This window comes from Callithrix jacchus, chromosome 5 (assembly GCF_049354715.1).
Source record: "Callithrix jacchus isolate 240 chromosome 5, calJac240_pri, whole genome shotgun sequence".
In the NCBI taxonomy this organism is placed as follows: domain Eukaryota; kingdom Metazoa; phylum Chordata; class Mammalia; order Primates; family Cebidae; genus Callithrix; species Callithrix jacchus.
Window position 1 is genome coordinate 74572352 of NC_133506.1, and position 27718 is coordinate 74600069.

Genomic DNA, 27718 nt, shown 5'->3' on the forward strand with positions numbered 1-27718 from the left:
AAGGAAATCAGGGGTCTTTGTACCGGCCTGGAGATGACCTGTATCCCTTCTGCTCCCAACTCAGCCGAAATTCATCTCGTGACTCCATCCATCCACAAGAGGGCCAGAGGCTGAGTCTTCCAAGTCCAGGAGGAGAGCTGGATTTCGGTGGCAACACTAACAATTACCCAGACTCTGAGGCTTTACAAAATACTTACTAATACTTCTCAGTTCCCTGAATCCAGACTTTCCTTCCCTCCTGATGACGCTCTCTGGGAGGTGAAGGCAGGAATATATGGCTTGACTGAATGGTGGGTTGAGCCAGGACCCTTCTGTCCCCAGAGTGGATAATCCATGGATTTCTGTCTCCAGAACAGATGACCCACGGATCCATTGCTGTCCCCCCACTGCACCCCCCCCACCCTCACCCACCTCTACACACACACATCAAAGCAGCCAAATATTTTGGTTTTTATTGAATTCACTGGGCTCAAGGACAAAAAGAAAAAAAATGGAATGAAAGTGGAGTGGAACAAAAGCTTGAGAGAGATCGATCCCCACAAACACCCCAGGCCAAGGAACCTGTCTCTAAGAATAGCAGTTAGAGGTCCAGGCAGGCTGCATTCTGATTCTTCCCCTCCCCTTAAAGGTGCTGGGGACAAAGGGAAGCACATGTCAGACTCAGGCACATAGCCTTTCTGTGCCATTTCCTGGACTTTCCAGAGAAGGAAGTGGGTTGACTGGCCCTAGGCTTGCAGGAAAGGGAAAGTAAAAAGGCATGGTAGGAGAAGGAGTTTGGGGATGGGGAGGGTGAAGAAGAAAAGCTCAGAAACCCAAGCTGGGCATTCCAAAGGGCTAGAACAACAGGCTACCCAAAGTAGAGCAAGAAGTGAAGCAGTTCCTTCCTTTCGGAGGGGCTACTGTGCATTGGACTTTAGTCAATGGTTCGTAACCCTGGACGCTGCTGTCCTGGCCTTTCACAGCTCAGGGCGCAGTTTGTATGATGTCAGAGCCATCTTGGCTGCAAAGGTCCCCACGTGCAGACAAGAAGGTTCAGGCGAACTGAGAACAGGGAAGATGGAAGGGTCTGGAGAACCTTAAGGAACCATTCCTCCTCATGCTTGCACCTTTCTTTCTTCTTGGGTGGTATTTGGGGGTGGTTAGATGGAGACGCTGTTCTCGATGAACGGAGGGTCCAGGTAGGTGTAGGGCAGCTCAAGGCCCTGATTCCGCTCCTGGATGTCCCTCGAGATCTGGGCCAGGCGGCTCTGGAAGGCAGCGATGCTTTGCCTTGGGGCCTCCTCTGTGAAGTGCTCATCTGGGTAGGTGCCCAGGGGCCTCTGGGAGGAAATCAGGCAAGAGGTCAGGATGGCATTCAAGATGGGGTGGAGAATAATGAAGGACCACATGTAACAGCAAATATCATCAAGTTGTAGCCATTGTAAGCACTTGCCCTTCAAACCAGGGCCCCAAACTACCACTCCACACATCCAACACAAACGGCCCCCCAGTACCCAAACCCCAAACAGAGTAGGGGACACAATGTGACTAGGAGCCAGCCAACCCAAATTCAGTGCTGCCTCTGCTGGCAAGCCTCTGACTCAGAGACGCAATTCCCACATCTGAAAATGGATGGGTTGAACTAGAAAAAATGTTTTTTGAGGCAGGGTCTCACTGTGTTGCGCAGGCTGGAGTAGTGGTGTGATCATAGCCATTGCAGCCTCAAATTCCTGGGCTCAAGTGATCCTCCTTGGCCTCCCAAAGCACTAGGATTACCGGTGTAAGCCACTGCGCCTGGCCTACAAAACCTTTAAAAGTCCCTTTCACACCTGATCCAACTGCTCTATGAACTAAAAGAATACAACCACATTTCTCATACAGCTGAGATCAACATAAACATGGTCCAGCAAATATACCAAGAATATACCTACTACCTCACAATTTCACAAAATTCAACTCCTGAAAACAACCAGCATCCTGATTCTAAGGCATCTTCACAATCACACAGTCAACCACTGTGATGGAACTTTTGCCAACACAATCACCGTCATCCCACACTACCACACTTTATAGCTTGGGCAACCACAATCAAGAAATATCACAGTAAACTCCGTCACCTCTATCCTGTGTACAGGACTGTCCTTCCCCCACGATCACATCTTGCAACCAGCTCATCACAACAACGCAGAGGCCCAGCCTCCTAACCAGCACACACTTTCCACTTAACAGAACCTTCATATAATGTAACTATTGCCAATACTGATCTTTAACAGATTCCTTTTCTTGTTTTATTGCATTGGTGAAGGCCTCTAAATCAATGTTAAATAGCAGCGGTAACAGTGGGCATTATTTTCCTTTCTCTGACTTTAATGAAGACATCTATGGTCTCACCATAAATACAGTATTTTCTTAAGTATACTCTTTTTTTTTTTTTTTTTTTTTTGAGATGGAGTCTCACTCTGTCACCCAGGCTGGAGTACAATGACATGATCTTTGCTCACTGCAACCTCTGCCTCCCAGGTTCAAGTGATTCTCCTGCCTCAGCTTTCCAAGTAGCTGGCATTATAGGCAGCTGCCACCACACCTGGCTGCTTTTTGTATTTTTAGTAGAGACGGGGTTTCACTGTGTTGACCAGGTTGGTCTTGAACTCCCTCAGGTGATCCGCCTGCCTTGGCCTCCCAAAGTGCTGGGATTACAGGCATGAGCCACCATGTGCAGCCCGAAGTATACTTCTAATCAAAACCCGTTAAGGGGGTTTCATTTTACACTGAGTATTTATTAGTAACAACTGTTCACATTCATCAAATGCTTTTACAGCATATAGTGAGATAAATATGTGGTATGTCTCTTTATTGACATAATGAATTATATTGCTAGATTTCGTAAGGTTGAACCAACCTTTCATTCCTAGAATAAATTAGACTTTGTCATGGTGTATTATTGTTTTATTATTCACTATTGGCCTTCATTGGCTGTTATATTTTTAAGATTGTTATAGCTAAGTGGAATGAGGTTACAATTTTTTTTTTTTTGAGACAGGGTCTCACTCTGTCACCCAGGCAGAAGTGCAGCAATGGAATCACGGCTCACAGCAGCCTTGAAATCCCAAGTTTAAGCAATCCTCCCACCTCAGCCTCCTGAGTAGCTGGGATCACAGACATATGCCATCATGCCTGGCTAGTTGTTTTTTTTTTATTTTCTTATTAGAGACAAGGCCTTACTATGTTACTCAGACTGGTCTTAAACTCCTGGGCTCAAGCGATCCTCTCTCCTCTGCTTCCCAAAGTGCTGTGATTACAGGCATGAGCCTTATAAGTTCATTTTCGTAATAACAACTAACATATAAGCACTCTACATAAACCATTACAACCATACATCACCCCTTAAGACAGATTCAGGAAGCTCCCACCTTTTGCTGTGCTTTCAAACAGTTTGACTGACTTAGGAATCATTTGTCCCTTGGAGTTTAAAGGGATCAGATCTTTTAAAACCTTTTACATTTTTCTATGGTTTTTTATCTCTTCTGGAGTTTTAGGTGTCATATTTTCATAGAAAAAGATTCATTTCATTTAGAGTTCCAAATCTGTTTGCATGAAACTCTAAGCAGTATTTTATTATAATTTTTTAAATCGGCTGGGTGCGGTAGCTCACACCTGTTATCCCAGCACTTTGGGAGGCTGAGGTGGGCAGATCACGAAGTCAGGAGTTCCAAAACCAGCCCGGCAAACATAGTGAAACCTCATCTCTACTAAATATATATATATATATTAGCTGGGCATGGCGGCAGGCACTTGTAATCCCAGCTACTTGGGAGGCTGAGGCAGGAGAATCACTTGAACCCAGGAGGTGGAGGTTGCAGTGAGCTGAGACCTCACAACTGCACTCTAGCCTGGGTGACAAAGTGAGATTCTGTCTCAAAAAAAAAAAGTAAAAAATCTTTTCTGAATTTTTGGTTATATGCCTTTCCCATTCCTAATTTCTTGTTTTCTTTTCTTACTTAAAGACGAGGTCTTGTTATGTGGCCCCTACTGAAATGAAGTGGCTGTTCACAGGCATGATCATAGCACACTGCAGCCTTGAACTCCTGTCCTCCAGGAATCCTCTCACCACAGCCTCCTGAGTAGCTCAGACTACAGGCCTGTGCTATTGCATCTGGCTTAATATTTGATTTCTAAAACTATGGTATAGCCATCAAGAAAAACAGAACACACACACCAAAGAAAGAAAGAGAAAACAAAACAGAATACAGAAATATAACAGACTAGATTCAAAGCCTACTTGCGCCGGGCGCAGTGTCTCACACCTGTAATCCCAACACTGGCAGGCTGAGGCAGGTGGATCACCTAAGGTTGGGAATTCAAAACCAGCCTGACCAACATGGAGAAATCCCATCACTACTAAAAATACAAAATTAGCCAGGCATGGTGGCACATGCCTCTAATCCCAGATATTTGAGAGGCTGAGGCAGGAGAACCACTTGAACCTGGGAGGCAGAGGTTGTGGTGAGCCGAGATCATGCCATTGCACTCCAGCCTGGGCAACAGAGCAAAACTCCATCTCAAAAAAAAAAAAAAAAAAAGCCTACTTACTAGCTCTGTTTTGTTGAGCAAATTGCTGAATCTCCCTGAACTTGTTTTTCCCCCTGTAAAGTAGCACTACCATTTACTGAAAATAAAATGCCAGCACAGTGCCAAGCATTTTATTTTTATTATTTATTTTTTTACTAAAAAAGTTTTAAAAGGCACCCAATGTGGGCTGTGAACCCACGACCCTGGGATTAAGAGTCTTGTGCTCTACCGACTGAGCTAGCTGGGCATTTATTTATTTATTTATTTTGAGACAGAGTTCATTCTTGTTGTCTAGGCTGGAGTGCAGGCAGTAACACGATCTTGGCCCACTGCAACCTCCGCCTCCCGGGTTTAAGCGATTCTCCTACCTCAGCCTCCCAAGTAGCTGGGATTTCAGGCACCCACCATCATGCCCAGCTAATTTTTGTATTTTTAGTAGAGACAGGGTTTCACCATGTTGTCCAGGCTGGTCTCAAACTCCTGACCTCAGGTGATCCACCCACATCAGTCTTCCAAAGTGCTGGGATAATAGGTGTGAGCCACTGTGCCTGGCTGCCAAGCATTTTAAATAGAGCTATGTATTCACTTCAAATTTTAAAATAGTGTGCACAAAGGATCTGATTTAATGACTGATAATGATATCTCCTCAGTGACAGCTGCCATTATTATTGTTGTTATAAGTTTCCAAGTTAAACTTTCTATGGCTTACAGGAGAGAGCCCTCCACCCTCATCCTGGTGCCTACTCATCTGTCATCCCCCTGGGACCAAGTAGGGACTAGACCCAGAGCCCTGCCATTCCCAGGAAGATCAAACAAAAGAAGATCCCAGGAATCTTTCTTTGTTTCTTTTTGTTTTTGTTTTTTTGTTGTTGTTGTTGTTGTTTTTTTTTTTTTTGGTCACCCAGGCTGGAGTGCAGTGACATGAACACAGCTCACTGCATTTTTTACCTCCTGGGCTCAAGTGATCCTCCTACCTTAGCCCCTGCAAGCAGCTGGGACCACAGCCACACACTACACACCCGGCTAATTTTTGCGTTTTGGGTAGAGACAGGGTTTCACCATGTTTCCTATTTCTGGGCTCAAGCAATCTGCCAGCCTCAGCCTCCCAAAGTGCTGGGATTACAGGTGTGAGCCACTGCACCCAGCAACATCTAGAATCTTTCTAGCACCAAAGGGAGTCAAGCATGAGAAATAAGGATATTCACCTGTCAAAGGGCTTGTGCACAAGGCGGCTATGTGAAAATGGAGATGATGGTTACTGGTGATAAAGGGCTACTTGCCCGGCCTAAACTGAGGTATAGCCTCCTCTCTAGCCCCTGCCTCCAAAGTTGCCTGTTGCATCTGTTCACACAGCCACAAGAGCACCCTTGCTCAAGCAGATTAAACCACTGGGCCTCAGGCTTGATCGGCAGCCAGGCTCGGCTCATGCCTGTAATCCCAGCACTTTGGGAGGCCAAAGTGGGCAGACCACAAGGTCAGGAGTTTGAGACCAGCTTGGCCAACATGTTGAAACTCAGGCTCTACTAAAAATACAAAAATTAGCTGGGTACGATGGCAGATGCCTGTAATCTCAGCTACTCTGGAGGCTGAGGCAGGAGAATTGCTTGAACCCAGGAGGCGGAGGTTGCAGTGAGCGGAGATTGTATCATTGTGCTTCAGCCTGTGTGACAGAGCAAGACTCCATCTGGGAAGGTGGGGGTGGGAGTAGGGAAGTCTTGATTGGCTCCCCTTTGCCTTCTAAATGAATACTGTGCAGACAAAGCCCTACCTTCCTCTCCACTCTGCTATTTCCATTTGTGATCCTACAAACACACCAGTGAATTCTCACCTTCCCTCCTTGAATTCTATCCTTCTCCCTCCCTAAAAACTAACCCTGCTCCTCATGTCTGTCCACCTCCTGCTTGTCCTGCAGGTTTCAGCTTAGATGTCACTTTCTCCAAGAAGCCTTCCTGGGTTCCCCCAGACCCAGTTAGGTTCTACAGGGCCCTCTCCTTACCTGTCACTGGACTGTAAGATCACAAGGCTAAGGCTCATAGGTACCCATAACAGTGTCTGGCTCACCACTGGTGCTCAGGAAGTACATGTTGAATGGAGGAATTAATATATAAGTAATTCCTACAACACTGTGGCACGCTTTTTCATTGATCTGTATGTCTCCTCAATGAGACCACAGGCTTCTTAAAGTCAGGAAGGTCTCATCCAACTTTATAGGCCTGCTGCCCAGTGCTGTGTGGACATGTAGGAAGTATCCAAGAAATGTTTTGTTTTTTTTGCTTTTAGATTTTTGAGATGGAGTTCACTCTTGTCACCCAAGCTGGAGTGCAGTGGCATAATTTCAGCTCACTGAAACCTCCGACTCCTGGGTTCACGTGATTTTCCTGCCTTAGCCTCCCTAGTAGCTGAGATTACAGGCACATACCACCATGCCTGGCTAATTTTGTATTTTTAGTAGAGACAGGGTTTCTCCATATTGGTCAGGCTGGTCTCGAACTCCTGACCTCAAGTGATTCGCCCACCTTGGCCTCCCAGAGTGCTGGGATTACAGGTGTGAGCCACCTCACCAGGCCTTGTTTTTTGGTTTTGTTTTGTTTTAGTTTTGGTTTTGGTTTTGAGACAGAGTCTTGCCCTGTCACCCAGGCTGGAGTGCAGTGGTGTGATCTTGGCTCACTGTAACCTCCACCTCCCAGGTTCAAGCAATTCTCCTGCCTCGGCCTCTGGAGTAGCTAGGATTACAGGTGCTCACCACCACACCTGGCTAATTCTTTGTATTTTTAGTAAAGACAGGGTTTCCCCATGTTGGCTAGGCTGGTCTCAAACTCCTGACCTCAGGTGCTCCACCCACCTCAGCCTCCCAAAGTGCTGGGATTGCAGGTGTGAGCCGCGATGCCCAGTCCAACAAATGCTTGTTGAATGTTTGGATGAACAGCTGAGTAGGTGATGGATGAACAGTTGGATAAATGGATGAATAGATACATTGGTAACTAAACTGGTATTTGCTTCCATCTATGTCTTTTGGGATCAATTATCATTTTCTGAAGAAACTGAAGAAACCAAGGCAGCTCTGCAGTGAACATAAAACCCACCAGTCAGTCCTCAAGCCCCCAGACAAGGCCACCACCACCTCCACTGGTGGCCCTAAAAAACCCTACTCCCCTCAACACCCTGTGTACGAACCTGGTCCTTGGGCTCTTGGCTAACCAGCCAGAAGAGGAGGAGGTTGTTACAGCTGATGTTGACTTCAGGGAGGGTGTCTAGGTAAGTCTTCAGGGTGGTGGTCCCCTTGGTCTGGGGTGGGGGCTGCCTCATGGATGATGGAGCATTGGGCATCCAGGCCCCAAAGTCATGCTGTGGAGACCCCCATCCCAGTTGGGTCAGCAGGCCAGAAGGGAAGCATCAGCTCCCTCTTCATCACCCCAGTCCCACCTCTACCATCTGAGGGATGATTGTTGGGAAATGAGGGGATCATGGAAAGAGAGGAAGGGGTAGGGAATGGAAAGTCCCAGAGGTGGGGCAGGAGGCCAGCTTACTCCTTGTACTCCCCACCCAGTGTTCCAGACTGGGTAGAGTTAGTCACTAGGGAAGGAGGTGGCCCCAGAGTGGAGGTAATTCTAGAAAAGGGCCTTGGGATGGCATGCCATACAGAGCAAGCTGATACTCCACCAGGCTGAGTTCTAACCATGAGAGGAGCCCCCAAGTTCTACCCCCAAATTAACCTCAACTCGAGTCGCCATTATGACCTTGAACCCAGCTCCACCCAGTTATCGCCCAGTGCCAGCCCTTCACCCCACTCAGTTGCCACTCCAACCCCAAGCCTCATCATAAACCCACTGCAACCCTGACCCACCCATGCTCTCAACCCAAACACAGGCCTCAGGTCCACTGCTGACACCTGATGTCCCTAGGCCTGCCCTTTGCAGCCTCACCTGCCCACTGTTGACAGCAGCGTGCTGGGCAGAGCAATTGAAGATGATTGCAGTGAGGAACTTCACTAGCTCTCCTCGGGTGCACAGCCGGCTTGGGAAGCCTGGGTGTGGAGAGGAAGGGTACAGGGTGTGGATGGAAGGTACTGGATTCCTAGGGCCAGCTCAGGGCTGGGGCTTACCACAGGGGGAAAGTGAGGAAGTAAGGAATGCCTAGCCATGACTGTCTTAAGACTCAGATTAGGGTTGGGCTGAAGTTAGGGATGGCCATTACTGATGGTTGGTCAGGGTAGGAGATAGGGGCTGGGATCTGGCCAGAAAATCCCCGATATGCAGGGCCAGTGACAGAGCCAGGTTCAAGCCAAGTGCCGGGCTGCCTCCCCCTGACTTCCAAGGCACATCCACCTGCAGCCCCGGTTAGCATGCAATGATTTAATTCTACCCAATTCACCAAGATTTGTTCAAGCACCCAGTATCCAACCATCCTCTGCTGGGCTTAGCAGCAGAGACCAGTGATCACAGGGTGTTTTGCTCACAAGCTCACAGGGACAGAAGCAGAAGGAAGCTCCTAAGGCCAGAGCTTGGCTCTTTGAGGAGAGGGCGGGCAGGACAGAAAGGGGCACCAAGAGCAGAGTGGTTAGTGGAGGCCTCCTGGAGGACAAGAGGGGCCTCGTGAGTTGAAAGACGGGTCAGCCTTGAACAGGAAAAAGCAAAAAGAGAGAGAAGTATTTCAGGCTGGAGAGGGGAGAGCTCCAAGGCTCAGTCCTCGGTCCTCTTCACTCTGTGCCTCACTAATCTCGTCCAAGTCCATGGCTCTAACCACCTCTCACTCACCAACTCCCAAATTCCCATCTCCGACTGTGCCTGGCTCCTGAGCTCCAGACCCAGCCATGGGCATTACCCTGCAGCGGCTTACCTGACGCCCCACCTGAGCATCTACATCATCTCACACTGCACAGCATCGAGAACATACGCCTGTCAGATTATGTCACCCTTTGATAAAACCCCTGGAGGGCTTCCCATCTCACTCACCTTGCCATGGCCCTGCTTGATCTAGCCCCAGCCCCTTCTCTCCCTTCTTTTCCTTCCTGGCTTTTCACTTACTCGACTCCAGCCACGCAGGTCTTCCTGATATTTCTCAAACACACCAGCGCATTCAGACCTCAGGGCCTGTACCCTTACAATGTCTCTGCCTGCTACCCTTGCCCCCATTATCCCCAGAAGTAGCACCTGAATTTCCTTTAGGTCTCCGCCCTGACCACTTCCCTGAAATAGTCTCTCTCCCTTGCCACACGATACTCCATGGCGCTCTCCGTTTTCCTCTTCACATGCATAACCACCTGACATACTTGTTTGCTGATGATCTCTCTCTCTCCAAAAGAATGTGAAGCTCCACTGAGGCTAAAATTTTTGTCTTTTTCACCACTAAACCTCAGCATCTAGAACAAGACTTAATCAGTATCAAGGGCCTGGTAATTACTGGCTGAATGAAGTGAATGCGTGAGACGGTAAGAAGCCAGAGCATGGGAGGCAGAGGTGGGAAGATCGCTCAAGCCCAGGAGTTTGAGACCAGCCCAGGCAACATAGCAAGACCCTGTCTCTACAAAAAAAAATTTTTTTAATTAACTGGATGTGGTGATGTAGTGGTGTGTGCCTGGGTAGTCCCCGCTACCAGGGAGGCTGAAGTTGAGGATCATTTGAGCCTGGGAAGTCAAGGCTGCAGTGAACCATGATCATGCCACTGCACTCCAGTCTGAGTCATAGAGTAAGACCCTGTCTCAAAAAAAAAGCCAGAATGGGAAGGCATGGGGCATTAGCAGGGTGAGGGATCAGGGAGGGACCTAATTGGAGGTGGTGACGCTGCAGTGGCTTGCAGGGCCATGTGGTTTCTGGGCAGTATTCCAGAGGATTAGCAGGGTGGTGGCCCTGCAGGCTTGGCAGGTAAATAGCGAGTGGCTGGGGGAGGTTGAGAAGCAGCTGCTACAATTCAAGAGCACTGTAAGGAAGGCTACGATTAGGGTGGTGACAATAGAGATCAGCCACCTAACTGGATTTAGGAAGAGAGAGAAGGAACATGAGTCAAAGAGAACTAAGGTTTGGAGTCAGGCCGACGGGGCAGAGGCTGATATGAATAGAACAGAGAGGTTGGGAAGAAAGATCCGACATCTGCCTGGGAGTATGTGGGAGTTCTCTGAATGCTCTGCTCTTGGATGAGTCTCTAAACTCGGAGGCTGAGAACAAAAAAGCAAAGCAGGTGGACACACCTGTAGTGTCAGCTACTTGGAAGGCTGAGGTGGAGGAGGATCGATTGAGCTAAGCAGTTTGAGACCAGCCTAAGCAACAGAGCAAGTCCCTGTCTCAAAAAAAATGAAAATGAAAGCAAAAAAAAAAAACAACAAAGAGGAGCTCAGATCATCTAAGAAAAATTTTCCATAGTTCATATTGCTTATTTTTCCCCCATTGGAATATGGAACCTGACCAACATAGTGGGAAAAAAACTCATCTCTACTAAAAATACAAAAATTTTCCAGGCACGGTGGTGTGTGACTGTAGTCCCAGTTACTAGAGAGGCTGAGACAGGAGAATCGCTTGCACTGGGAGGCAGAGGCTAACGAGTGCGTTTTGCCTTTTTAAATACTGTATGTGAATCTAGAATAGATTTGTATTAGTTGGAAGAGCTGTTATCAATCTGAAGAGTGTTCTGATACATTAAATCAGAGACAAATGGAATAAAGTAAGATAGAGGAGTTGAATTAACAGTAATTACACCCCTCTGTGGGTCTTAAGTAGGAAACAAACACACCCAAATATAAAACATCTGCCCAAGGAGGAGGAGCTGTCAGGACCAAGACTGCGCATGATTAACAGCAGGTTTGCAAAACACAGGGAAGGGTCACGCTTTAAAAACCCAAAGGCCAGGTGCAGTGGCTCACGCCTATAATCTCAGCACTTTGGGAGGCCAAGGTGGGCCTGAGGTCACCTGAGGTCAGGAGTTCAAGACCAGCCTGGCCAACATGGTGAAACCGCATCTCTACTAAAAATACAAAAATTTGCCAGGCGTGGTGGCAGGTGCCTGTAATCTCAGCTACTTGGGAGACTGAGGCAACAGAATCACTTGAACCCGAGAGGCAGAGGCCGCAGTGAGCCAAGATCATGCTGCTGCACTCCAGCCTGGGCAACAAAGCAAAACACTGTCTCAAAAAATAATAAGAAAAAAAAACCAAAAGAGTTCTGGCTGTCACCACCTTAACCCAGAAATCACTCTCAGCATCACTAATAGTGAGACAACCTGACATTATATGCATCCCAATATGATGCAATGCAGAGGACACAGCATCACCTGAGAAATATTCTTGCCAAAAATATTAAACCTTCAGATATGACTTCTGTTTACAAAAAACATGGGAGACAGGCTGGCCAACATGGTGAAACCCTGTCTCTACTAAAAATACAGAAATTAGGCTGGGCGTGGTGACTCACACCTGTAATCCCAGCACTTTGGAGGCCAAGGCAGGCGGATCACCTGAGGTCGGGAGTTCAAGACCAGACTGACCAACATGGTGAAACCCCGTCTTAAAATATATATATAAATAAATAAAAATACAAAAATTAGCTGGCTCTGGTGGCACACGCCTGTAAATCCATCTATTCAGGAGGCTGAGGCATGAGAATCACCTGAACCCAGGAAGCAGAGGTTGCTGTGAGCCGAGATTGCACCACTGAACTCCAGCCTGGGTGATGGAGTGAGACTCTGTCTCAAAAAAACAAAAAAGCAGGAGACAGAGGAATAAGGTGAGTGACATCATGAGGAAACAATTAGATAAATTCAGAAGGTGAAACATTCTGCAGAACTAGTCCTGGCTCTTCAATTAGTCTATGTCACGTGATTTTAGGAAGCAGAGCGGGAAGAGGGGCTGTTCTAAGTTATGAGAGACTCTGGAGTTGAAACCAATACAAAACAGCATGTGGTCCTTGGTTGGCTTCTAAATCAATAGGGAACAGCTGGGAGGAAATGGGTCAAATGGGGGAATTTGTTTTTATTTATTTATTTGAGAGGGAGTCTTTGTTGCCCAGGCTGGAGTGCAGTGGGGCGATCTTGGCTCACTGCAACCTCTGCCTCCTGGGTTCAAGAGATTCTCCTGCCTCAGCCACCCAAGTAGCTGAGATTACAGATGCCCAACAACATACTTGGCTAATTTTTGTATTTTTAGTAGAGACAGGCTTTCACCGTGTTGGTCAGGCTGGTCTTGAACTCCTGACCTCAAATGATCTGCCCACCTCGGCTTCCCAAAGTGCTGGGATTACAGGCATGAGCCACCGTGCCTGGCCAAATGTGGAAATTGGAATATGGACTAGATATGAAAGTGACATTGGAAAGTCATGTTAATTTTGTTTCGTGTGATGACAATATTGCAGTTATATAGAAAAATGTCAATTTCTGCCAGGTATGGTAGCTCACATCTATAATCCCAGCACTCTGGGAGGCTGAGGAAGGTGGATCACATGAGGTCAGGAGCGCAAGACCAGCCTGGCCAACATGGTGAAACCTTGTCTCTACTAAAAATACAAAAGTTAGCTGGGCATGGTGGCATGAGCCTGTAATCCCAGCTACTTGGGAGGCTGAGGCATGAAAACTGCTTGAACCAGGGAGATGGAAGTTGCAGTGAGCCAAGATCACGCCACTGCACTCCAGCCTGGGTGGCAGAGTGAGACTCTGTTTAAAAAACAAAAGAAAAAGAAAGATGTCGGGAGCCACGGTGGCTGGGGCCAGTTGTCCTGGTGCTTGAGGAGGCGAGGCTATGAGCTCAGGGCCAACCTGAGCAACGTAAGAACCTCTCATTCATTAACAAAAAAAAAAAAAAAAGAAGAAGAAAAGAAAAATGTCTGTTTTTAAGATGCATATTGATCAGGGGTGAAGTAAGATGACTGTAACTTACTTTAAAGAGCTTCAGCAATAAACAAAAGCAACAGATTTGATATGGAAAATTTTGGCAATTGTTGAATCTAGTGGTGGGTAAATGGGTGTTCATTACACTATACTCTGCTTTTCTGTATGTCTGAAAAAACTTTTGTTTAAAAAGAAAAGCCTCTAAGCCCATTACAGGGCTGCAATAGCTGTTCATTCTATTTGGAGGTGACTTGAGACCATCCCATCTCTCCCTTGGGCACCACATACAGGGGCTCCTCTAGGTGGCCTTTGGAAGGACTAAGGAAGCTTAAAAGCCACCTTCCTGCTGAGAGAATTCCAAGGCCAGGTCTGGAGGATGGACAACTGTGCCACTCTGAGTTTTCCCTTTTCTTCCACTACCCCCAGATAGACAGGCTTCTTCTACTTTTTTTTTGAGACAGAGTCTCACTCTTTTCGCCCAGGCTGGAGTGCAGTGGCGCAATCTTGGGTCACTGCAACCTCCACCTCCTGGGTTCAAGCAATTCTCCTGTCTCAGCCTCCTGAGTAGCTGGGACGACAGTCACATGGCACCACACCCAAATTTTTAGTAGAGATGGGGTTTCACCATATTAGTCAGGCTGGTCTCCAACTCCTGACACCTCAGGTGATCCATCCGCCTCGGCCTCCCAAAGCGCTGGGATTACAGGCCTGAGCCACCGCATCTGCCTTCTACATTTTTGCGTGGCAGAATACAAACTGCAAAATACAGTGTCGCTAGAGTATCAATGGGCTGTGTAACTGAACCATAGCCAGATCTCACTCTATGGAGGGGTGACCGTACAGCTGTCATGTGCTGGGCTTAAGGGTGACAATGAGACATCAAAAAGAAAAGTTCCGGCTGGGCATGATGCTCATTCCTATAATCCTAGCACTTTGGCAGGCTGAGGCCGGAGGATTGCTTGAAGCCAAAAGTTCAAAACCGGCCTGAGCAAAAAAGCAAAGACCACCCCCCTCGTCTATACCAAAAACAAAAGAAGAAGAAAAGGCTGACTTGGCATGCAGTCTATGAGTTAGTGATGCTCCGAAAGGTGCAGTTTAAAAAAAAATGTTGGCTGGGCACAATGATTCATTCCTGTAATCCCAGCACTTTCGGAGGCCGAGGCAGGCGGATCACAAGGTCAGGAGTTGAAGACCAGCCTGGCCAATATGATGAAACCCTGCCTATACTAAAAATACAAAAATTAGCTGGGCGTGGTGGGGGCACCTATAATCCTGGCTACTCAGGAGGCTGAAGCAGGAGAATCACTTGAACCCAGGAGGTGGAGTTTGCAGTGAGTTGAGATTGAGCCACTGCACTCCAGCCTGGACGACAGAGCAAGATTCCATCTCAAAAATAATTTTTTAAAAGTCTTTCAGAGAATGGGGAATGCAGGCTTCAGAGATTTCTGAGTCTGGAAATCAGCTGCAGAGGAGAAACAGAAGAAATACTCATTCCATAAGAGAGGGGTAGAGAGGAGTCAGAGATTGAGGACAAGGCAAGAGGTGGGATGGGGAGAAGCTGGGACCTGGGAAGACGCAGGGAGTCAGAAGGACACGCCCTTCCTGGAGCTAAGGGAAGACTGTAAAGAAAGGAGGGTGGGAAGACGCCGCAGACCCGCGACCCCGAGCACCTCGGAGGCGGTGAATAATAGCTCTTCAAGTCTGCAATAAAAAATGGCCTCCAATAAAACTACATTGCAGAAAATGGGAAAGAAACAGAATGGAAAGAGTAAAAAAGTTGAAGAGGCAGAGACTGAAGAATTTGTGGTGGAAAAAGTACTAGATCGACATGTAGTAAATGGGAAAGTGGAATATTTCCTGAAGTGGAAGGGATTTACAGATGCTGACAATACTTGGGAACCTGAAGAAAATTTAGATTGTCTAGAGTTGATTGAAGCATTTCTTAATTCTCAAAAAGCTGACAAAGAAAAAGATGGTACAAAAAGAAAATCTTTATCTGACAGTGAATCTGATGACAGCAAATCAAAGAAGAAAAGAGATGCTGACAAACCAAGAGGATTTGCCAGAGGTCTTGATCCTGAAAGGATAATTGGTGCCACAGACGGCAGTGGGGAATTGATGTTTCTCATGAAATGGAAAGATTCAGATGAGGCAGACTTGGTGCTGGCGAAAGAGGCAAATATGAAGTGTCCTCAAATTGTAATTGCTTTTTATGAGGAAAGACTAACTTGGCATTCTTGTCCAGAAGATGAAGCTCAATAATTGTTCACTTTTTTATATATATTTATATATATATATAAAATTTGGGTCTTGTTTTTGGTTTACTATTATGACGAAATAACTACCTCCAATGGAAATCAAGTTTGATATGTTCGTTTTGAAAGTAGTGTTGGAAGAGTTGTTGGGGGGTTTTTTGCATCCATAGCACTGGTTACTTTGAACAAATCAATAAAAGCTTTCTGTAGTTGCTTCCTTGATCAGAAAAAAAAAAAAAAGAAAGGAGGGTGTGATCTGAGGTATCTGCTCCACTGGGTTAAGGAAAATAAGGTCTAAGAGGGAGCCACTGGTGGTGGCGGTGGTTCTGAGGCCTCTCAGGCAGTGTCAGAAGAGAAGGGAGAGTTAAGGTCTGGTGACAATCATAAATGAGGGGTCAGGCCACAGCAAGACCAACGCACTCCAAGAAGTTTGCAGCCAAAGGAATGAAGAGAGGTTGGTGGCTGGAGGGGCCATGTGGCAGGACAGGAAAAAGGGTTTGAGAGAAGGTTCCCAGAATCCTCTGAAGTCAGAGATGGTTCCCACTGCATGTTCCAGCACATTGACAGAGCTCAGGAAGCGGAAATGAATGGATGGACTTGTGAAAAGGTCACCGGACTGAGGGGCACAGAGCAGAGGATACAAGCAAGGGCTTTGGAGACAATTGGAGTTGGCTCAGAACCCGCCTTGCATGGCCTTTTTTTTTTTTTTTTGAGACGGAGTTTCGCTCTTGTTACCCAGGCTGAAGTGCAATGGCGCGATCTCAGCTCACTGCAACCTCCGCCTCCTGGGTTCAGGCAATTCTCCTGCCTCAGCCTCCCGAGTAGCCGGGATTACAGGCACGAGCCACCACGCCCAGCTAATTTTTTGTATTTTTTTTTTAGTAGAGACGGTGTTTCACCATGTTGACCGGGATGGTCTCAATCTCTTGACCTCATGATCCACCCACCACGGCTTCCCAAAGTGCTGGGATTACAGGCTTGAGCCACCGCGCCCGGCCTGCATGGCCTTCTTTATGCCTCTTTCCTTATCTGCTAAGTGAGGATATTAACAGTATCTACTTCAAAGGCTGATCAATAAATGACTGATGGGAGGGGGGCAGGGCAAAGTGTTATATCATCAGAGCCTATTCAGAAAGTGGGATAGAGAGGGGATACCTGAGCTTTCCCGGCCCAGGAACGCCTGAGCAAAAATTTCACCAACCCAGGCCTGCAGCTCTGAATCCTGCTGCACAGATGCATCACTGGGATAATAGTAGCCCACGATTTCTGAGACAAAGCTGCAGGAAAGAGATACCAGTGCCACTGGAGTAAACATGGGATCAGGCCTGACCAGAAAACCAAGGCCCACAGCTGCTCAGGTGGCAGAGAGCAGAGAGCCATGGGGGTTCAGTGGGGACCCCCAGGTGCAGCTGGAATCTGAGTGTCCAGGCTTCCCTTAAGCCCCACTCACTCCTGAGTCATGGGTGCTCCACACCTCCTTCCTGCACAGGGGCCTAGGGGGGTGGGCAGGGAGTGCACTGAGAGAGTCTGACTCATGCCACCACCCCCTCCCCACTCAGCACCCAGGAGGAAGGAAGATCTGCCTGCCCCGAGGTCCTAGCCCATGCTTAGCTGATGCATCAGCCCTGATACTGTGACTCCACTGGACACCCCCTCCTTCCCCTGCATCCACATATCCCCAGCCCCCCTCTGGACAGCAGCTACTTGACATCTCAGAGGGGACCCCAAACCCAATTCATACCCTCAAGAATTCCATATGCTGGGGTGTGAAAACACCTGGAATCCCCAGCCACCATGAGCACAGGGACCACAGTGCCCCAGGCCAGGAGACCCTGGTGGGACTTCCGGTCCTGCCCCGCACCTCTCAATGGCCGCCCAGATCTTCAAGCCGTCGTCTCGGTAGTAGTAGTTGGGGATAGCCAGGACGCCGCGGGCCCGCAGGCTGTCCGGAAGGCAGAAATTGGTGTAGGTGAAGTGGGCCAGGCCCGTGCTCATGAGGTAGAGGAGTCCTTGCCTCCCGATGGAGGTGACCTGAGGACACAACACAGCTCGGCTCCCGGGCCGTCCCAATCCCCACCCTAGTGTCTGGGCACGAGATGGGGCTGGGGACTCGGCCCAGAGAGGACCTTCTTCAGTTCATCAAGCAATTAACAACCACGGATCAAATACCCACGAGGGCCTGCCTGACACAGGCTGCGGAGCTTGAGACCCCATTACATGCATAAGAGGAGATCCTTAGGTATTCGGTAACTTAAAGAATGTACTGTATGCCAGGGAGCCTGGCTGGGCTCCGGATCAGCTGAAGGTAGTGCTGGAGCTCAGGACGAGGCTGCCCTGCCTGTGGACCCGTAGCGGGAGCTAGGGCCCGGGACAGGGCCTGTGAAGTGGGCAAGTAGGAGACCAGCGGAGTGGGCGGGGCTGGGGGAAGAGGCAGGGATTGTGCAGGTGCTCTCACACCCCAGGTGTGCTCACAAGGGGCTTGGGGGCGGGTAGCGGGGCAAAGCGTCCTCGCGGGCGAAGCCTCAGGGGCCCAGCGGGGAGGCCGCACCTGGTCCACGAGGCCCTCGGGGTTGAGCAGCGTGGCCCTCGCGATGGTGTTCACCTGCAGCGTGTAGCGAGTGTGGGGGAGCAGGAGCTGCGAGCGGAGCGGGTCGCGTCAGCCGAAAGCGGGGGAAAATGCCGCCCGGCCCCCGCCCCACTGGGTCCCCGCCCGGGGTCGCGGACCTTGTAGATGGGGTGGCAGAGCGGCAGCTGGCGCAGCGTGGCCATGGCGAAGGCCTCGCACAGCAAATGCGTGCACAGAAAGTGCGTGTTGTTCTCGTGCACCAGGAACTCAGAATTGCGCACCCACGTCTTGGCCAGCAGCCAGTCCCAGTCGGAGTCAGTGGGCAGGAAGATGGGGCTGTCGGGCCCGGGGGTCTGGCTGAGCTGCGTCCGAAAGGAACGAGGGATGATGGGGTTCCGGGCTGGCGGTTGGCCCCTTAGGCCCCACCCCCAGGCGGCGCTGCCGGGCTCACCTGAATGGCCAAGGGCACCAGCGCCCCCTGGGGGCTGAGCCACAGCAGGCACAGCGGGGCGGCCACGTACTGCGGGCGGTCGTTTAGGCAGTGGGTGGGGGCCTCCGCCAGGATCCAGTAGTCCGCTAGGAAGATATTCCCCCTCTGCAGAAGGCGCGCAGAGGTTGAGTGTGACTCCCCACCGGCGCTCTGGTTCCCTCACGTTTCCCTGCCCACTTCTACCCCAGCTGAGGCCTCAGAAATTCTTGGTGCCTGAATTAACTGCCAACGTGGGGTACCCCGCCCTACCCAGAATGTCTGGAATGAAGTCCCGCTGAGTCCTTCCTTGTGCAAGCGCCAGCCTGCTGGGACAAGCCACTGTCCCCTCCTCCTCACCCATACCTAGTCCTTCCCACTCTCGACTCAGATGGAATCCCCTTCTGAGATCTGATCACTCTGTAACCAGCAACAGCTAAATCAGCACGAGAGAACTGACCAACCACGTCTCTAGCTTTCTGGAGGAGAATGCCTGAGGGCTTAGCTGCCCCAAAGAGACTGGGTCAGTTGCTTCTTCTCTGAGCCCCTAGTTCTCTGTGATTTTCCCTGGTGTATCTGGTGGCCCTACCATTGACCTGTCCTAAAACAGCCTCCCTCGGGCCTCAGCACCTCCTCAGGAGGCCTCAAAACAAGAGCAAGTCCTCCTCCAAGCTGTCCCTGCAGCCACCCTGCCTGTTCACACCTTTTCACCAGGCCCCTTCTCAGGCCTCAAAGCCTCCCAAGCCCCATCTGACCCTCATCTGCATCTGCTCTACTTAAATTGTGCAGCATCACGGCTGCCCAGAGGATGAGGTCCACAGGTGAGATGCAGCCCAGGCCATTTTCGTACCCTCCTACACATATCGCTTGTCTATAATGGTCACACACCCACCTCCCACCTATCAGGCCCACTGCCCAGGTCTTTACCCACCTCTAGCTCTGTCTGCAGGCATGTGCTCTGTCCCAGCAAGGGGGCCACCATATTACTGGTGACAGGCAGCTTGCTGGGCAAGCTGGAGATGCAGTGGAGCATGATGGGATTGACGCCATTTAGGTACTGGTACCCGAAGAAGTGATCCTCGCTCCAGTGCTCTGTGACATACTCTGCGGGGGCAAGAGAGGGGAGCAGTTGGTCTAGAAACTACTTCCCTAGATTCTTGGTCCTCCCAAGCCCTTTGCTTATCATTGTGGTTTAGGTTTTCTTCCCAAAAACTCTTATGAGGTAGGAATCATTATATCTTCAATTTAACACTAGACACTAAGGGTCAGAGAGGTGGAGTGACTTGCACAGCTGAGTGGCAGAGCAGGGATTTAAACCAAAGCCTTTTTGGACCCAAAGCCTGGAGTGCTTGCTGTTTAGAGTAGGTGAAGACAGTCATGTGCCCCAGTCAGAATTAAGATTCCCTAAATGACTGTCACCCTCTCCCAGGCAAGCAGAGTGTCTCTCTCTCCTGACTCCCCTATTTTTGTCCCCTCCTCAGAGGAGGTGTCTTGTCCTCCAGAGGAATCTGGGAGATGCCACCAGTGAAGCCAGGAGTCCCTCCACTCAAATTCAGCAGAATCCCTGCGAGGGCTGGGAGAGGGCCCTTTCCCAGGAAGGGGAGGAAGGGGTCTGAGCCCGAGATGAGATGAGGGGGAGACAACTCCTGCCTGGTTCTGCTCACTTGTCGTGAAGGTCTTGTGGCACCAGAAGTTGTTTCGCATGTCATCCAGCTTCTTCCAGGAGCCCTTGCGATCCAACAGCCCTCGAAGCTTCATTCCCAAGGACCTGATGGGAGAGGAAAAAGTGAGGGTGGGATATGGGGGGTGGAGTCTGCTGGGAACCACTGTGTGCCCCTCTGCCTGGAGGAACTGACAGAGTCCATCCCAAGAGTAGAGATGCCTAACAACCCACATGGAAGAAAAAGCCTAGTGCCCAGTGGAGGTTCTGTGGTCTCAGGAGACCCTGGTTCACATGCAACCATCCCTAAGACAGGTCATTGCACGCTCATGTAAAGGTAGCTCACACGGCCCTATGGTGCAGACAAGCCACCCTCGCTGGTGTCTTGGCCTGTGTTCTCTAGGCTGCCATCTTGTCATAGACCTCCATTGGCTCTCTTCTGCCTACAGGACAGGGCCCCATCTGCCAAGCCTGACCAGTCCATGGAGATTCCCAGCAGCCAGTTTCTACGAACGTTTTTCCAGCATTTTCTCCCATCCTGGGCATTAGACAGGGCCAACCAAGACCCACTCTCCAAACATGATCAGAGACATGCTTTGTACACTGGGTGGTGGAAGTGGGGCTGGCACATGGAGGGACACACACTCTTCACTTTCTGGATGTCTATACTGTTTGAGTTTTTACAGTGAGCATTATTTTTTTTCCTTCTTTTTAAGATGGAGTCTCCCTGTGTTACCAAGGCTGGAGTGCAGTGGCTGTTCATAGACACAATCAGACCGGGCACCATGGCTCATGCCTGTAATCCCAACACTTTGGAAGGCCGAGGTGGGCGGATCATGAGGTCAGGAGATCAAAACCATCCTGGCTGTCTCTACTAAAAGTACAAAAAATTAGCCAGGCATGGTGGCACACGCCTGTAATCCCAGCTACTCGGGAGGCTGAGGCAGGAGAATCGCTTGAACCCAGGAGGTGGAGGTTGCTGTGATCCAAGATCACACAACTGCACTTCAGCCTCGGTGACAGAGCAAAACTCAGTTTAAAAAAAGGGGGGTGGGGCTGGGTGCGGTGGCTCAAGCCTGTAATCCAAGCACTTTGGAGGCCAAGGCGGGAGGATCACCTGAGGTCGGGAGTTCAAGACCAGACTAACCAACATGATGAAACCCCATCTTAAAAAAAAAAGAAGACGAAGAAGGAAAATAGACACAATCATAGCTCACTGCAGCCTCAAACCTCTGGGTTCAAGCAATCCTCGTGTCTCAACCTCCCAAGTAGCAGGGACTACAGGTGTGCCCCACCATGCCCTGCAACATTATTTTATATTGAGGAGAAAAATGCTTGACATTAAATCAGCTTTACCCTACTTCCAGGGCTTCATTTAAGCTGTGCCTCTGGTAGAAAGCCATCTATTACATCTCTATGATCAAAATCTATCTGTTCTAGGCATGGCTCAGAAGCAAAGTCCTTTATGGAGCATTGCCTGAACTCCCCCAAAACACATGCCATGGATCTTTCACACTCTTCAATCCTCAAATCATATTGTAAGCCCAGTGGACATATATCATCCCATTATACTACGAGCTCCTCAGGGCAAGGACTTGGCTGTGTCTGCCCCATCATACCCAGCTCACAATAGGCACTCACTAAATGGGCTGAATCAAAGGAAAGGGAATGGAGGCCAGGCGCTGTGGCTCACACCTGTAATCCCAGCAGTTTGGGAGGCCGAGGTAGTCCGGAGGTCAGGAGTTTGAGACCAGCCTGGCCAAGATGATGAAACCCTGTCTCTACTAAAAATGCAAAAATTAGCCAGGTATGGTGGCACATCCCTGTAATCCCAGCTACTCGGGAGGCTGAGGTGAATCACTCAAACCAGGGAGGCAAAGACTGCGGTGAACCAAGATTTCACCACTGCACTCCAGCCTGAGTGACAGAGTAAGACTCTATCTCAAAAAAAAAAAAAAAAAAAAGGAAAGGGAATAGCATGCAACAGGTAGGCCTTTGGCAATTGGTCAATAACATAGGATGTACAAAGATGTGATGTGCCCTGAAAGTGTGGGCCCCTGGGGAAGGCAGGATGGCAAGGGAGAATTAGTGATCTGACAGGTCCAGGAACAATGTCACCTGGCTTCCTAAGCACTCATGCGCTCACTGTACAAACGCTTGCTGGGGGCCTGCCCAATCAACACCCTGTGGGTGGGAAAACTTGGAGGAGTTCAGTCATGAAAGCAGAGGCTGAGGAGTCTGGGGGCAGGGAGAGGGGACTGGGGAGCAGAAGAGGGAGATGGGCAGGAAGGGAAGAAAAGAAGAGAAGGAAGACTGGGGGGCAGGGAGAGGAAATTCGTCCTGAGAGGAGGGACTAGGGCATGGAGGAGGGATACTGGGGATGAAGAAGGGCAGTCTGGGGCAGGAGGAGAGGGATGAATGGGCAGAGATGTAAGGTGTTCATCAGAGGGGCAGTAGCCTCACGCAGGGATGGCATTGAAGAGCAGTGAGGCCGTCTTGGTGGCTGAGTAGCGAATATTGGGCTCCATGTACAGCAGGGATGGGATGTCAATCTTCATGGGGAAGCCGGGCAGGTACCGATTCCCACTGCTGGGGGTCAGGGGAGTAGAAAGACAGAAGCTAGTCAGTGGGCCCTGCAGCCCATCCCTTAATTCCTTCCCTCTTTCCTGCCTTCCGAGTCCCCAGGTCTCCCTTACTCCCAGCTCCTCCCCTGCCCTCTCTTCTCCTGACCTAAAATAACCTCCTCACTCTTGTCCCTTCTGCCACACCCTTTGGGGCTGTCTCCCATCCTGACACTTGAATGCAACTGCTATCATAGACCCTACCCCTCCTCAGGCTGTCAGGACCCTTCCTCCCAGCACACCCTCCACTTGACTTCCTTTTCCTTCCTTCCCGAGCTTTGGTCCTCACCTGTCATCCTGGTCTATACAAGTTGTTGTCTTTGTCAAGGCAAATTTCTTGTCTGACTCCATCTCCTGAAAGCTGCTGACGTCCACAATGCGGGGGAAGCCAGGGGCATAGATCTTCCAGCTTCCAAGGCAAAGAGGTCAGAGGTGGCGGGTCAGCTCGGGGTAAACACAAGCCTTAGGTTTAAAGACATGACTTCAGACGAAAACTTCAGAAACCACCTGCTTTCTGGATAGGTGACAAGGAATTGGACATTTCTCCATGAAAGCACTGGGCTTCACATGAGGGTAGCATTTGAGGAAGGCATTAATGCCCACGCTGGTTTAGAGATGGGTTTGTGTTGAGATTAAAATCATGGCAGTTTCACAGGGAGGCTGAGAAAGGACTGAGATTGGTGGGTACCTCAGATCACTTCTGTTATTGGGATCTGGGTTACATCAGGGACAGTTGAGGGCTGAGGACGGATTCATTGGTGGTGTTAGGACAACTGTTACTGCTGATGTTCTCAGTTCAGGTTCAGGGTCACTATTAAAGCAGGGTTAGGTCTAAATAAGAGTCCTGATCCAAGCTAGGCACCCAAGGTTGAGAATGAGGTTAGAGTTAGGAACAATCTGATGAAGGCTGAGGTCAGAATGAAGATGGGGAAAGAAGTTAAATTAGGCCACCCTCACCGGTAGCATTCTTGTCGGGCCTGGAGCTCCCGTATCCTGTGATCCAGGAGGAGGGGAAGGGAGTCCTGACAAACAGTTCTTGCTGTGGAGAATGAAAATTACTCTTGGCATAAGTGTCTTTTCAAACAACACCTTCCGCAAACCTTGCCTGAACCCCCTGACCCCTGGACCCAATCCAACAGCCACAGCCCTGGGAATCATGTGGCGATGCCCCCACATCCTTTGTGTATCCATCAGTAGAAGGGATTCAAGACAGCCTCACCCCCAAATTATAACACCCTTCTTAGTCCTTGGCATGTTTGTCGCCTCTCCACACTCTAAGCTCCTTGAGGGCAGAAGTCGTCTTGTATTTTCTTTTTTTCCTCTGTATTCCCAGCTTCTAGCATGGCTCCTGGCACCATGTGTATAACATGTATTTGGTAAATGACTGATGAACAAATATGTTTTGTGAAGCTATGGATGGATGTGCTGTGATGATGGATGGATGTGCTGAGGGCTTATATATACTGAGGTCTATGGAAAGCTCATTATGGGCCATGGGGTAATGTTCACTTGACTTACTTTGACCTAGAATATCCACCCTTCATCCTGAGCCTCCTCCCAACACCCAGAGCAGCCCTACTGTTGGCTCTCCAGATCAGGTAGCTCTGGAGACTGAAGGATCTCAAGCCCAGCATCCAAGGAGGGCCCCACAAATTCAACAAGGAACCCTAACAGCACCTCACAGGGACTCATCCACACTAGAAAAGTTAGTAGTATGGAGGGAACAGGGCCTCTCCAGCTAAACTCTCTAAGCAGTCAGGGCTGCTCTACCTGTTAAAATCAAATTACTCAGCTTGCAGGTTAGTTACTGTCTGGGCTCCAGAGGAACTGACTCTGGAGAAGAGCAGAGGGAGGCTGTGGAAGGCAAAGTGCTCCCTGTGTGTATGAGAAGGGCGCATGCCTACAGAAGGTGTTCATCAGAGGGGCAGTAGCCTCACGCAGGGATGGCATTGAAGAAATTCAATGTGTGTGTCTGTGTGAGTTTCCAGAGGAGTCAATATCGTCTGGAAAGCCCCGCATTTCAGGGCTTGAGAGGCTCCCCCTTTTTTTTTTTTTTTGCGATGGAGTTTTTGCTCTTGTTGCCCAGTCTGGAGTGCAATGCTGTGATCTCGGCTCCCCGCAGCCTCCAGCCTCCACCTCCCAGGTTCAAGTGATTATCCCGCCTCAGCCTCTCAAGTAGGTGGATTACAGGCATACATCACCATGCCTGGCTAATTTTGTATTTTTAGTAGAGATGGGGTTTCTCCATGTTGGTCAGGGTGGTCTCGAACTCCCGATTTCAGGTGTTTTGTTTTGTTTTGTTTTTCAGAAAACATCTCCTTGGGACCCCAGAGTTTCTGACCCCAATCTTATTCCCCTTACTCAGGGGCTCTGTGAGACCCCACTCCTAATCCCAAAAGACACCTTCTGCAGTACAGCCAGCCCTCGTCCCTGCCCACCTGTTCCTGGCCGCAGCTCCACGGTGCAGTAGCCCTCAATCCACTGATAGCAGGGGAAGTGGGATACAGTACCATCCGGTTGGGTAACACAGATGCGGCTGCAGTACCAAGAGTCCTTGCGGAAGAAAGCGTAGCGCTCCTTGTGTACACGCAGCATCAAGAGCTCACCCAGCTCCGCTGAGCAGCGGACCTTGTACTTCTGTACCTGAGGGGACCAAGATAGCAAGCAGGTGAGAGGCGGGAAACTGCCAAGGCTGTCCTTGCACCTTGCAAGGTGCATCTACACCTAAGCCTATTCGGACACAAACCCGATCTGCTGCCAGCCCACACCGGGCTTTTCTATGAATTAGAAAAAGGTGCCCGGACATGGCGCGGGTGGCTCCACCTGTAATCTCAATACTTTGGGAGGCCGAGGCAGGAGGATCACCTGAGGTCAGGAGTTCGAGACCAGCCTGGCAGACATGATGAAACCCCGTCTCTACTAAATATACAAAAAATTAGTCAGGCGTGGTGGGGGCACCTGAAATCCCAGCTACTCAGGAGGCGCTTGAACCTGAGAGGTGAAGGTTGTAGTAAGCTGAGATCACGCCACTGCACTCCAGCCTGGGCAACAAGAGCAAAACTCCATCTCAAAAAAAGAAAAAAAGAAAGAGAAAAAGGTGCCTAAGCATAATGGGTACTGCATTTCACTAGCTTCCTAGGAAGGCTGGGAACCCTTGTGAAGGCCCCCTGGGGCTGGCAGAGGCAGGCAGATCTCCTCCAGATAAGAGGAAATCCAGGCTCAGAGAGGAGAAGCAACTTGCCCAAAGCCCACTGTCAATTACGGGAGGAGTTTAGAAGCCAGAAAGTCTCTCTATTCTCCGCCCAATGCCCCTTCCTCTCTACAGTCCTTCCTGGATGGAGCTTACCATCTCCAGAAAAGACAGGGACCTCGATGGGGAAGGTCGGGAGGTCAGGGCTGGTATCCCGAGTTCAGAGAATCGCACGAGTCCAGAAGGAATGCTCCTCCCGCCTCGGTTTCCCCTACGGGCCCTGCCCCTCAGAGGTCGCGCTTCGCTCTCTCCTTTGTACTCACCGATCCCGGGGCGAAGTCCCTGCCCATTCGATCTAGCCTCTGCTTGGGGCTTTCACCACACGTGCCCACCAGTGTGACAGAGATGTTGTCCAGTGTGCCGGCCTTCAGGTAGGGACCAGTGGTCACACACAGGCGGTACACTGCCATGATGGGAGGGAGGAAGTGCTGCCCCCGGCAACGCTGGCCACAGCAGCAGCAGGCCTGGAGGAGGAGAGCAGCGGGTGGGACAGGCCTGGGTTTCTGGATGGAGGGCTAGGGGCTGCGGGGTAGGGTAGGGCTGAGAAAGGGCCCAGCTCTCTCCGGGATGTTCCTGGGCTCTCTCCCTCTTTCTCCGAAACTCCCTGCTGGAGGCTCGGGCTCTCTCTCCCCGCCCACAGTCTTGCACTCTAATACTTGTTTGCTTGCCTCCGACACAGCCAGTCCCTCTGGCTGGCTCACCCAGATGGATATCAAGAGCCTGGGTTCCACTGCGGAGGCAGGACCCAGCTGCTGAGACGGAGACATGCAGGAGGTGACGCACGTATAATTGGGACACTGCCCTCCGCCTGGTCAGTGGCCCGGATTGATGCCCTGGAGTGCTTGTCCGCCTACTCCCCAGTGTCCCCCAAGATCCGCTCCTCCCCTTTCCCAGGCGGAGCTGAGAGCAGGGCACATGCATTCCTACTTGTGAATCATCCGTGTGAATCATTGAACAGTGGAGAGCTGCACTCGGTCATAAATCACACGCAGGTGAGTCGCACACGCATTCCAGCACATGTCAAATGGTCAGGAACAGCGCCCCTGTCACCCCATACACCGATCCCCCCTCACCTGGCCCTCTTTGTCCTCAACCTTTGGCACGCCCGACCTCAGTCTCTGCTCTGGAGTACGGCCAGTCAGGAAAACGAAATACAGCGCCGGCACACAGTATCTGAAGGTCCCACGTGGCATTCTTATCCGCTCCATACCGCCCTGAGCCTGCGGGACCCTGGGCAGGAGCCCGGGTGTCCGGGATCTGGGCCACAAGTGGCTGGGATGAACCTCTAGGAGAGGGAAGCCCACAGCCCGCGGCGGCCCCGCGAGGCCAGTTCTGGAGCCGCATGGCTCCAGCCGCCAGGATGCTCCAATCCCTGCGTCCCAGCCTTGGCTGGGGCTCTAAGGATGGAAGTCAGAGAAAGCACAATCAGCAGCAGGCGGGCTTCACTCGCTGACCCTGAATCTGTGCTAGAATATTCTGCTCAGATATACACAATCCTCTCTCAGTTCTACAAGCCTGGATTTTCATAAAGAGAACTCACTTAT

General features: G+C 50.2%; 1 protein-coding gene and 1 pseudogene across 7 annotated transcripts; one reads left to right on the plus strand and one right to left on the minus strand.

The window, feature by feature from the left end:
• Nucleotides 1–438: 438 nt before the first annotated feature.
• On the minus strand, nt 439–27652 carry ALOXE3 (arachidonate epidermal lipoxygenase 3). 6 transcript variants are annotated; one of them, XR_013535567.1, is made up of 17 exons: nt 27248–27652; nt 26438–26638; nt 25363–25567; nt 23882–23963; nt 23214–23333; nt 22767–22892; nt 20308–20411; nt 19575–19747; nt 18629–18772; nt 18336–18539; nt 18160–18246; nt 17473–17642; nt 16767–16888; nt 9013–9162; nt 8472–8572; nt 7723–7893; nt 439–1319 (listed from the first exon to the last, which is right to left on the minus strand). XR_013535567.1 is itself a non-coding variant. In XM_008996564.5 (16 exons), the coding sequence occupies exons 1-16, from the start codon at nt 27380–27382 to the stop codon at nt 1140–1142; spliced, it is 2325 nt and encodes a 774-aa protein (XP_008994812.2). In that variant the 5' UTR covers nt 27383–27652; the 3' UTR covers nt 439–1139. The 6 variants fall into 6 exon arrangements, 2 of the variants coding, with proteins under 2 accessions (XP_008994812.2, XP_054111793.2); XR_013535568.1 differs by having other exon boundaries at nt 9005–9162; XR_013535566.1 differs by lacking the exon at nt 27248–27652 and having other exon boundaries at nt 26438–27001.
• On the plus strand, nt 14995–15855 carry LOC100411273 (chromobox protein homolog 3 pseudogene; annotated as a pseudogene). Its single transcript, XR_008481490.2, has one exon. The product of XR_008481490.2 is annotated as a chromobox protein homolog 3 pseudogene (transcript).
• Nucleotides 27653–27718: the final 66 nt, after the last annotated feature.